The sequence below is a fragment of the Heloderma suspectum genome, chromosome 3 (genome assembly GCF_057233095.1).
Source record: "Heloderma suspectum isolate Gila_16-S chromosome 3, 16-S_ref, whole genome shotgun sequence".
Classification (NCBI taxonomy): Eukaryota; Metazoa; Chordata; class Lepidosauria; order Squamata; family Helodermatidae; genus Heloderma; species Heloderma suspectum.
The window spans coordinates 285,243,011-285,255,932 of record NC_139460.1 but is presented as its reverse complement, the minus strand read 5'-3'; the positions used below and the strand labels follow the sequence as shown (position 1 = coordinate 285,255,932).

General features: G+C 40.7%; 1 protein-coding gene across 1 annotated transcript in view; it reads left to right on the top strand.

Annotated features, from left to right (window-relative positions):
* The window catches only part of DNER (delta/notch like EGF repeat containing), a 234,016-nt gene that overhangs the window by 115,781 nt on the left and 105,313 nt on the right, over window positions 1-12,922 (top strand). The window contains exon 4 of the mRNA XM_084842030.1: window positions 3,708-3,874. Within this exon, the coding sequence (XP_084698156.1) occupies window positions 3,708-3,874 (167 nt within the window). The remainder of the gene's footprint in view (window positions 1-3,707; window positions 3,875-12,922) is intronic.

The following is a 12,922-nucleotide window of genomic DNA, read 5'->3' as shown; positions in this document are numbered from 1 at the left end:
TTGTCCACGTATGATATGCAGAGCATCATTTCGAGCCAGGGATCGTGGTGCTTGAAGTCACGCAAAAGAGGGAAAAGAAGAAGGAGGTGGGCAAATTAAGCCTCATGATCCCCAGCAGGAAATGACACTTTTCATGCCAGTTGCAGTCAAGGAGAGCTGTTGTGAGGTCTCTCCTGTCTGGAACAGAGTTCTCTGCCACCTGTTTACCCCCCTTCCCCCAAGATAAGGATGTTCTGGTTTGGGGAAGTGATACAGGGTAACAGGTGGTGGACAGCATGATGGAGGTGAGATGCAATATTGGACTCGGCTTGAAGGGGCTGGATCCGCCATGAATTGGGACCAGCCTGTTTAAACAGGTGTGGTTCTCACGTTGTAGTCCTGCCTCTCAAATACTTGTCCCACCCCTCATTCTAAGTGAGTTTGGAACAGAACCTTCCAAAATATGTATTCACTCATCCATACATACATTGTTGTGGAAGATGTGGCAGGCAAAGGGGCTGATACAGTTATTAGTTTGGGAAGTGAAGGGTGACCAAGAGTGCAAGCATTATTTGCAGAAGCATGACTTTGACTTTCAGGAAAATGAACATATGGGACAAAAGGAAACAAAGTGTGATTGCCTTTTATAAATATGTAAACTCTAAATATTTGCACTCAAGCCAAAATAGTATGATTATTTAAAGCTGTGCCTGTAATCTACCATGACTGCAGATATCATAGAATCATAGAATAGTAGGGTTGGAAGGGGCCTATAAGGCCCTCAGTTACTACTCTGGAAACAGAGGTTACTACTCTGGAAACATGTACTCTTTACATTGTTGCTGTTAAAAAGGTAATTAATTGAATATTAATTGAAAACTAGAAACATAAGGCAAACCTGTAAAACGTAGCCTTCTTTCTGTCCCATTTTTCTTTGCCCAGACTCTCCCTACCTCCAAAACTCCCTGACCGATTCTCTCATTTCCTAAACATAACATGCATGCAGTCTTTCCAAGCCTGATGTGCCTTTTCCCCCAGAATCTTTTCTCCTTTCAACTTGCTGCCACCTCCTCTACCTCACACCTCTTTCATCCAGGCCATTGCCTCCTCTTTCTCTCAGGCTTCTGTGGACCAAGCTACAGGTTCAGATTCCCCACTAATTCTCAGCCAATCTCCTGTTGTCTCCCCTTACTTTGCTCCTTATTTGTTTGGTTACATTTATATTTCACTCTTCCTCAAAGGAGCTCAGGCAGGGGAGACTGGTTGGTCCATTTTTGGTGGGCAGAGGTTCCATTTTAGTCTACAGCCAACCAGAACTCTAAAGGAGCTATCCAGGGTACTGGACCCATTTTGGGGGATAGGGATCAGCACTTTGGATAGCTCCTTTAGACTTCTGTCTGGTTGTAACTAAATCCCAAAATGGAATCTTAGCCCCACCAAAACTGGACCCACCAGCCTCCACTGAGCTCATACAATTCCCCCCCCCCCCCTTATTTTATCCTCTCAACAACCATGTTGGACTGAGCGAGAGTGACTGGTTCACTGGTCGTGACCTTCATTGCTGAACGCAGATTTGATGTCAATCTAAAAAGGTCAGAACTAAAACGACAAATGTTGCTAGGAAAATGGGCATAAATGAATGCCAAATGTGTTTTGACTTCTTCAGTGGCACATTTAACGATTAGGCAGAAGTCATTAATTTATGTGTATTTGTATTCTACATGTTGGTTTGTTTATAGTGGGCCGGTTTGCATGATCAAAATAAGCCACAGTGTCTTATTTAAATTGCAGCATGTGCTGGGTACAATTTCCATAATCACCACCCCCATGCGGCTTGTTGTGTCATCCAAACCTGGGCAATATGAGTTGTTGGAGAGGGAAACAACCCTCCAATAGCCCTACAACAGCCTATGGGTTCTTGGAGGGTTGTTTTCCCCTCCAACAAGCCATGCTGCCTGGATTCAGACAGCACAACGAGCCACACCAAGGTGGTGATAACGGAAATCTTGCCGGCATGAGCTGTAATTTAAATTAGCCACTATGGCTTATTTTGATTGCATGAACCAGTCTTTTGTTATTATTATTTCTTACTGTTGCTCTTGCACAAGTACACAGGAGTGACTGTCAGCTGCTGGGGACATTGCGCTAAATTCCCCCTCGTTCTGCCATGCTCCCCCATGCTCTGCCATGATTTTTGCCTAATTTCCCCATTTTTTCAGTAGCCTGGTCTATGTCATGTCAAAACATGGCAAACGGAGCACCTATTCCTGCAGTTACTGCAGTAACTGCTCTGAAAAGGAGCTGCAAAAAGGGCGGGGGGAGTTAATATGTCCCCTTTCTGGACTTGCCAGAGACTCAGGGAAGTGTTGACTGGGAGGAAGACACTGACAGGTGTCAGTTCAACACTTGGGAATTACATTGGAATTACATTGCCAAGTGGGATATATTGTACCGCCCCCCTTTGGTGCACTTACTCCTACTACGAAGATACTGGGGAAAAAAGCGGTAAAGGAAAAGGGGTAGTGATCAGAGCAGGGAAGGGGCCAGGGTGAGAAGAGAAGACAGATTGTGCCACAAAGGCACCTGGGATATCCTATGTGCTGGAGCCAGCTGGAGGACTGAAGGGAAGGAGGGGGAGAACAAGCCACGGCAAGCCCAGTAGTCTGTTGGGCGTACCATGGGTTGTTCAGCAAACAAACAACCCACCGGGCCTTATACACAGGGTGTCTTAGTGTTATGTGCAAACTGCCCAATAAGTAGCCTTCTCTGTCCTTCATCATACATAGATTGTGAATGTGGATTTTAAAGTTGTTTTATTGCAATGTTTACTCATTGTATATTATTTTAGTGTATTCTGCTATTTTTTTTATATATCCTATTGTATTATTCTATGTATACATTTTTCCATTTTTCAGTATGTAGGGTTTTTTTGAGTGGTCAGTATATTCTTCCTCTTTGTTTGACTTGAATGCAGATTTTAATGTGCAGTCCTAGACCAACACTCTAACCATTGCATCACACTGGCTTTCCTTCTGTCCCTCAGCTCTGCATAAGGCTTTCCCCTCTAAGCTCAACTGATCTTTCACTTCTCCCACAGATGTTTCACTGTTTGGCAATGATATATTCCTAATACCTTTCCTCTTGGCATTTGAAGAATTGTGAACCTTTCATGCTATTACAGCAGGTCAACCTATGAAAGGCTCAGCTAGTTTGGCTTAACATATTTATATAAATAAAATGTGGAACTAAAAATTAAGAGCTCAGCAGATGATTATAGTTGAATATGTATATATACAGTACAAAGCCTCTCACTTAAAACTGTATAAAGGGCAAAATCCTATCCGCCAAGTATCTGATCATTTTTCTAGTTTACAAGGCCTACCTGCACCTCCTCTTTAATTTATACTGGAATCCTATTCATGTGTATTCAATAGCAAGAGCCACTGAGTTCAATGAGATTTCTTCCCAGGTAAGTGTGTATAGGAATGCAGTCTTAACCTGTGCTCACTTTTGTCTTTTTCCCTCTCCTGTTCGAGAGTTCAACTCCTGTGGGAAATATGTTATGTTAATATTTGTTGCATTGAGTTAACAAACTTTTGGGCCTGAACCCATGCTACAGATCATATTTGCTTTAAACAAATGTATTTAGTGATGTACTGTATGCTATATCTCTTTTAAAACATTTTTTCCTTATATGTTTAGTATTTTTAATTTCTTTTTGACTTTAGTATAAGGCAAGATGCCACTGCGTCTCTTATCTTGTTATGGAAGGTGACAACAGAAAGATTTAAACAATGCTCACTTATAGATGCCACAAGTGTTACTCTTATCCAAGCAATGGGTGGACTTGTCCTGACAGAGGAGATGCTTGCATTAGGAAACAACTATTTCATAGGTGAGTTTTGGTACAATGGCAGATGTTTAAATTCATGTAAAGGATTCATACCCCACCTTTTGACCCAATCAAGGTGCCTCAGGTGACTTACAATACAGTTATGTAAAATAAAATCATAAAATATAACATATGCAACCATCAACAGAGTAGCAGAAATATAAATAAACTTTTAAAAGATTACTGATTGAAACAGTTCAATTGGTTCTTGAGCTATGCTTTGGAGGATCAGAAACAAGATGTGAGTCTCACGCTCCTTCCTCATGCTTCTACCCCCCACGGCTTCATCTTTAGATTTTTGTTTAGTGCAGAGTATAGTTTGCCATGACATGCAAATCACTAAAGTATGGGTTATGCTTGCCCTCTCATTCAACATTGGAAACCAGAGTTCAATGTGGGTTGGAGAACTGTCTAAACTGGGCCATTGTCAACTATATGTAGAATTAGTAATTCCAGAAAGAAGATAGAACAACAGAGCAATCCTGTGGAGGTTGACGGGAGTTCATGGCATAGAAATTGCCACTTCCTAAGCACTGTCAGTTTTGCTCTGGTCAAGGCAGAAGATGGTGGTGGTGGTGGTGGTGGTGGGGGCTCCATACCCCCCACCCTTTATTTTTTGCTAGTTCTTTTTCTTTTAAAATTTTCTCTCTCACTGATTCCAACAGGAGGGAAAATAACTATATCAGCTCCAGGGCTGACATAGTTTTCCCCCATTGCAGAACTGGTGGATCCAAAGCCTCCCCTAACGCATGCTCAGAATGTCTCCTTTTTTCCCCTTACCACCCACACGGCAGCCAAGGTGGTGGAGCTTTCCACTGCTGGTCAAGGGAGGACCTCTACAGCAGATCTTCCTCTCTACTCATGGAGAGGGCCTGGGACATCCTCCCACAGACCATAAGGTTGCACCTCCAGTTACATAGAGCTATTGTTTTAAATAGGAACCTAAATTATAGAACTTTATTCACGTGGTGTGCAACTCTCTCTGAATCAACATATATATTATTTGAATTAGATTTAAAGAGTTTGGATACAAATCCCCTATATCTGGACCTCCTACCATAGATTTGAGAATTCAAATTGTATTTAAAAGCAATTAAATAAAACAACCAAGAGAAATTACAATTAAGAGCACATTTGAACTATAGAATGTCTACCTTTTCTTATCAAAACAGTGTTTATTATCTCTGTAGTAGATTTTGGGGAATCTGGGTTTAGATGAAATGAGATAGGTTTGTTCGTGCTCTGCTTGTGGTCTTCCAAGAGAGATCTAGCTTGCCATGGTAGGAAACAGGTTCTGATCCAGCAGGTTCCAGTTTTATTGCTTTTTGTACTATGTAAATTGGAAAATTGACAGGACAGAATTTTTATTTTCTATAAGGTCGACTTGCAGCATTTAACAATGGAAAATTAAGATCAGTGACTAGATGTGTGAGACAAAAGAGGTTTATAGACATTATTTTACGATGTGTGAAAGACCGAAGGGGTTTGGAGGCATTTTCTTTATGCACATCGGTTTAATTAAATCAGGCTTTGTGGGACAGATGGTTAGTTGTAACTGGAACTTGAAAATGAAGTTGTGATAATAATAGTTGTTGTTTTTCTTGAAACATTTCTCTCTCTCCTTAATGAGCAATGAGTTGCTCAACAATTTGTCATTTCTGAGACATGTGGCCTCCGAACCAACAAGAGCTAGCTACGCACAGAAACAGATTTCCACTTGGAGATCTGAACAGTGTTAATACAGAGGAAAAGGAAAACAGGAGGGCTTTTGCTCAAGCTGCCTCCTTTTCACTGTACTCTCCCTCCCAGTTAGCTGAAGAGATGGTATACTCAGACTCACTCAATCTAGTATTTCTTTCCCCACTTCTAGGTATATTCTGGACATTGCTTCCCTTTCCACTGCCTCTCAGCCTTTGATAGTTCCAATCACCTTTGAGGCAGGGGAGAATACCTAAGTACTACAGCTTTCTGTTGTGTGTAAAGTTCCTTGGATCAGGATTATATTGCCAAAACAGACATCATGCTGATCTCTTGATGTCTCTTTCTGTATTTCAAGGCAGCTGGAGAAAGGCTGCTAATAGGGAAGCAATGCTGGAAGAGGGGTGTTTAACCCTCCCCCCATGTGAATAATCCATAACAAACAGCACTCACATGCAGCCCACCACCCAAATGCAAATCCAACCCTACCCAGCTGCGCAAACATGACAGTACATGCTTGTTGCCATGCAACTGTAGACTGAAGACCCGTCGTTCCCTTGGTCTAAATTGCAACCTGTCTGCCTTTTAGCACCACTGAAGAAAAAAATAAAGGTACCTGTATCACTCCTCTCCCATAGAAACAACAACAGGTGTGTGTGTGTGTGCGCGTGTGCACGCGCTTCTAGGTGAAGGTAGACACATATGGGGGATGGAAAAATGCATACAGGATAGCTTAACTTTCTTCCTTCAGACCCTTTAAAAATCTCTCCTTTGACAGGGAAATTTACAACCGCACTGAATCACAGTTGGGCTGCTGATGCATTGCTGATAGGGCTTAACATCCAAACCAGTATTTGGGGGCTTCCAGATGGAGATGTCCTAGCGCTATCCATTTGAAGGCATTGTGAAGTTGTTCAGGTTTTTCCTCCTTCATAGATTTTCCATGGAAGAAATGGAGAAGCAGTGGGAAAACACAGGAGGGTGGAAGATGAGTGGAAGACAGGTGTCTGGACCCTTGGAAAAATTCTGAGAATGAGGCAGGGTGATGGCGTGATAAAAGCCTCATCTGGAAGTACCTTTTAAGGCACAATCCTATGCAAAATTAGACAGAAAAAGTCCGACAACTCCCAGCATTACCCAGCCAGCCAGGACTGTTAACACTGCAATCACATACATGTGAACTCAGAAGCAAGCCCCATTGAGCTCAGTGAGACTTATTCCTAGGTCAGGGTATACAGGATTGCAGCCAAAGGGTGCAATCCTATGCATTTTTAGACAGAAATATGTCCTACAATTCCCAGCATTCCTCAGGTAGCATGGCTGGCTGGGGCATGCTGGGAGTTGTAGGCCTTTTTTTCTATCTAAGCATGCACGGGATTGCTCCCTAAGTCTGTTTGGCAGATTTTTTTAAAAAAATCTGCACTTATAACAAAACAAGAAGAAAGGGGGAAAACAAGAACAAATAACAACATGAACAAAAAGAACAGAACAAAAAGAAAGCATATCCATTCACAATAACGATTCACAACACCATTAATTAAAAAAAGAAAACAAATTTAACACTTACATTTCAAATATACATTAATATAAGCAGTCCATATATAGATATATGGACTGTTTGGCAGAAGTTGACTTTAAACACTTTCACATATCATTTGGTGTATGGATATGTAAGTGCAATATGGAAATAGCCATTATAATGTAAACAAAGATGCTTGGGAGTGACTATCTTACTCATAGGGCTATCAGAATTGTTAGGGTGTTGCACAAGACCTAACATTTATTCTGTTTGCTTGTTTGTTTAGAAGACTTTGTATCCTGTTCTTCAGCCTGCAGGCTCTCGAAGTAGCTAACAATTATGAAATACACCATTAAGATAATGTAAGAATAAAAGTTATTTTAAAAAGCTAAAGATTGTAGGATAAAGTATTATCCAGTATGTCTTGCTGGGTTAAAACCTGAAACTTAAAAACATTCGATCTAAAAGTCTAGAGCAAATAAAAGGTCTTCTGATGCATCCTAGCTGGTGCCAGGGAAATCTTTCTCAGGAGAACATTCCAAAGGCAGGGCACCCCCACTGAAAAGCTCCACTCATGTCACCCCTGCTTCCCTCTGATGGTAGGGGGACCTGAAGAAGGGCTTCAAAGAAAGATGCCAGTATCTAGTCTGGCTCGTATGGGAGAAGGTAGGTCCTTAAGGTATGCTGTTCTCTCTCTCTCTGCCAACAGAGAGTTCTGGGCTGATCCTCCTTGGTTAAAACCTGGCTGGCTTAGCAACAGCTTCATGTTTTTAATTTTGGTTTTGGTTTTGGTTTTAATTTTTGTGAACCGCCCAGAGAGCTTCGGCTATTGGGCGGTATAGAAATGAAATAAAATAAATAATAAATAAAAATAAATGTTTGGCAGGAACTCTGCCCCCTGACCACACCCCTCAACACAACCAGGCTTCTTGGCAGGGGAGGAAGGTTTCCTGTCACCGTGGCGATAGAGCCAGTCCTGCCTGGCATCTAGCTGTCTCTCTTGGCTAGTCTCAGCAAGCAGTAGGTTGATGTTCCAGCAGGCATCAGCATACGCGTTATGCCCTGGCTGGTCATAAGGTCTTCTGTTTGATCATTGACGGGATGGGGCACCATTGCTAGATCCCTGACACTCATAATCCAAGATGCTCCCAATTTTTTTTAAAAAATCTGGAAACTAAACTTCTCCCTTAATACAGGGAGAAGTTTACCTAGTTGTACCTAGTCTGTAGAAATGTTTCATGCACTCTTACAAATAAAGTGAAACTAGCTACTTTTGCTGAATATCAGGAAAGATTTAAAGCAGGTTCCATATAAATTGCATACTTATACCATTAACTGTGAAGGTCACGGTTACTTTGATAGGTTCTGGGTTGATAGTCTTCCTTTCCATTGTCCTGTTGTGCCTCCCTCCCACTCTCTTCTTTTATCCTGTCTCCTTTGCTGCAGTATGCATGTCTCAGCAAAGAGGGAGAGTTAGAAGGTTGGAGAAGGTGGTGAACTGGACCAGCTGTTCAGCATAGAAACTCATGCTACCCTTTAAAGCCCAGAATAGCAGAACCTTATTCAAAGAAAACATAGTTTGATCATACAGCAATGCAATTGCTCTGCTGTTCTGGATAAAATTGTTGAAATCTTTTTTTCCCCTTCAAACCTCTGTTTTTTCTCTGGGAAATGTAAAGATTGCAGTTCCTCAGGATAAATGAGTTTTGAGAAGCGTTGTGTAAAATACTAAAAGTAATTCATTGATTCTGTTGAAATAAGATTTTATTAGCTCCTTTTAATCTTTTCCCCTCATTTCAATGAGGGAGATGTAAGAGATTAATGCAGGAAGGTTTTTTTTTTTCTTTGATTGTCTGCTTACACCAGCCATTTCCTGATGCATTGCTGCAAAATTTAATCTACTCAGTTAGATAACTCTTGCAATTTTTTCCAAATAATTCCGATGTGCAAAACACAACCAGTCAGGGAAGTAAATTATTTGTTTTAATATTGCCTCTTGGTATCTAATTAACTAAATTAACATTTGCGTAAAGATGCTCAGACACCACGGAAAGGAATTCAGCAGACATCTGCACTAAGGTGCTAATTAGCCAATCAAGTGATTCAGTGAACAAACAATATCTGTGCTAATAATAATTCATTACATCTAGAAATGACCAACCAGCATCTTCTGATCTGGCCATGCTACTTGGCCATGCACATAATCTAATTAGACTGCCCTGAATTTTTATTGTAGTTTTGATCCATAAGTTTCTATAAGAGAAAGCTTGGGCCAATAAATATTTACAACAAATGCATCTAAAAGTGTGTGGGCAAGCAAAAAATGGGGGAAAGGAAGGAAAGAGACTTCCAGATACACAAGAATTATTATCATTATTTACTTACTTACTTACTGAGCCCAGACGTTTTGAACAGGATTCTTTCTTGGGGGTAATCTTGAGCAACCAGTTTTAACATGGTATCGGCACACAATTTAATTAAGTTGCAATGGTGTGCAGATAACAGGGTGAAATTGGTTGTTCAATTGTACCCCTGAGAAAGAATTCTATCTGAAATGCCTTGAGCTCAATATATCTTTCTTTCCCCTGTGAGTGCTGCCTTCTCTCTTTTCTTTCCTCCTCCTCATGCATGTTGCTAGATCTGGGAACTAGTTTGTTTGTGTATTACCTGAGTAGCCCCCCGTCAAAAGATCAGGCTGTCAAAGATACAGTTCTGGATGTGCACCACTTTAAATACAAACTTTAAAATACAAACTTGTGAATAATCAAGCAAAACAGTTTGTTTCAGTTCAGTTAGTCATGATAAACTGTTGTCCCAATCCAGGATTTACAGGTACATAGATGTGGGCTTTTGTGCACATATTCCTAGCTAGATGGGAAATTGAACACATAATTTCCCAGTTAATTCCAGCAATTGTCCAAATTCCACAGTTAGACTACTACAGAATGCTCTATGTGGGGCTACCCTTGAAGAGCATCCAGAAGCTTCAATTGGTACAACATGTGGCAGCTAGGCTACTAATGGATGCACAGTATTGTGAAATTTGGTAGCAAATCACTGCTTTTTCTCTTTGCCTAGCAAGCACTAATGGCATTGTGCTAGCATTGACATACACTAGCACAATGTCATTAGTGCTAATGCTGTGACAGCACTGGATAATACCCGGTATCTGGTGTCCCTGCGCTTTCATTCAGGGGTGTGGGGGCAGTGGGAAACTCCATCAGAAACTGTGGTGTCTGCCAGGAAATGAAATGTATTTGGAGAACCCTGATTAAAATAAGCATGTTCATCAGCTGGGTTACAGAGATGTCCAAATTGGAGTAGCAATATTTGGCTACATTGCTGGCACCAGTTCAGATCAGTAAATAGATTTACTAATTGAGTAGCTCTTTTCCCTTTGTTGTCTTGTTTTTTAAAACACATTTAAAATAGTCTGTTTGGGTTTGCAGTTATTATAGAGATGGAGACGACTGAGCAGCTTCAGTGACCTTTTGCTCTCAGCCAGATGCTGTTTGTTCATTTGCTGTAATAAGCAATTCAGTATCTAGCTTTGTAACTGTGAGTAGTGATTCGAGAGCTATGAACTAATCTTTGAAATGAAAGCATGTAATACAAATGCATCTTTTTGATGAATAGAAATCAAGGTTTCTGATTTATTTTTCCAGGTGAAAATGGTCACACAATGATGACATGACTAAGTTTAGTGTACCATTCCAATGAAATCACACTAAGGCCCTGTTCACACATAATAGTAACCCAGGATTCCTAGTTTATCCTAGCCGACAGTGAACAATAGCATGCTAGTGCATGCAGCCTATTTGCGCAAGTGGGTAAAACAAACTAAGAAGAGATAACTTATTCTGATGTCAGAACTCAGAATCCTGGTTTATTTCTCCCAAACAAGCCAGGATGTGTAAGAGAACAGCAAACCCTGAGTTGTCAATCCTGGCTTGTTTGGGAGCAACAAACCAGTATCCAAGGTTCTGACGTAACCATAAGCGCTCCCCTCCTGGTTAGTTTTACTCGCTCATGTGAAGGGAGGAGCAAAGTTGGAACAAATATGTGGACCAGCATGGTACTCATTCATAGCAAGTCAGGGTAAACCAGGAATCCTGGCTTATCCTTATATGCTATGCTAACAGGACCAGTGTATTAACAAGTTAGCACCTAGATGTATGGTGCCTGAAGAAACCTTTCCTGTCAGAAATGATGTATTGCACTGAGATTTCAAATCTCACTATAGAAAACATTTATGCTTTATCACAGTACAACTTTATGTAGCCAAGCTTAAAAACAACTACAGATAACCATGTTGATTTATTAAAAATAAAATAAAAACATAGACAACAAAACAATACTTTTATCTGGACCACTTAAGGTTCATCGGTTTTTGCATTACACAATGCTTCCACATTAGCTGGTCCTAATGAAAGCACTACTTTTATATTTCTGTCTTAATTATGTAATTCAGCTCTTGATTCTTCAGCAGAAATATATATTGAGGTCATTATATTTTAACTGGGGCTTGGAAAGATACAAGGTTAAATTGAACAAAATTACCTGTAATTATAAAATACATCTCATTATGTTCCTGCAGATGAAGGGAAGTGTAAATATGTTTCTGAAATTATTCTCCTACTTGGCAGCTAAAAATAGCAGGATATAAATACTTCAATGTACTTCTGAAATAACAGGCATGTTATAGCCAAATTATCTCAGGAAGGTAGGTGAAGTAATGGAAAAATTACAAGAAAAGGTGAAATTCTGATGGGAATAAGTTTTATTAGCTTGCCAAAGGCATCATTTTATCAATATTATACACACAAAGGAAGCCTGATATAAAATTCCTTCAGGGAGCTGTCCTGAAGAGCATGTTAACCTTCTGCTTCAGATGAGTTAAACTAAAGATCATTTTGTAAACATCAGAAAATTCCAGGTATCCTCAGATAGTGAATTTCTAATTGTGACAGGCAATCAAATGGAATATTAAGAGGAAGTGAATTTTGACTACGCAATTTTACCTTCGTATAATGTACGTCATTATTACAGCCGACATCAGCATTTGTTCTCAGAAGAGTTCAGTTGTTTGTTTGGAGGCCAACTAGACTAACATTTAAAAAGTTCTAGGTTAGCTTGGAGATGACCAAACCCAGCCTAATCAAATTTATGCTGGACAGAAAGTCATCTTTTGTCTTCATTTAAAAAAACCCCCTCTGACTATGATTATGGAAAGGGATTGTACAGTTATAAAAGACAGAAAAACACATCCAAATTATATTGTGTTCTTGGACAGATGTTTGAAGCTGAGGAATAGAGTTGCCAAATGGGAGAAAGGTAGCCAAGACTCAAGAGACCAGAACTGAAGAGATTTGGCCAATGACAGGAACCATCTTTTCCACTCCAGAATGCCCCTGGATTGATGCTACCTCATGATATAGCTTGGTTCCCCTGGGCCATTGTGCCCCAAGTTACAAAAGGAACACAGCCATGTCTTCAAGCAGCAACAAAGATGCCCCCCTCCCCCAGTTTTTAACAAACAAAACCCTTGGCCAGCTCATCTTTAAAAATAAACCTACCCTCTGAAAGTAGCCAACACCCCCTTTCATGGGTGCTGAATGGAAGGGGGGGATTCGGTCCAGCATTAGTTTAAATCCCCCCTCTCTGGATTCTCGCTTCTCTTGTCCTCGCCTCTTAAAGTCAGTGGAGCAATATCACTCCATGGACTTTAACAGAAGTGGGGAAAAATGGTCCCCTTCCAAAAAATGGCTGGAGGGAGGGAGAAGCCCACCCACTGTCAAGGACCCTGTTGCCCCCAGGGCCCTCGGTGGGAGTGG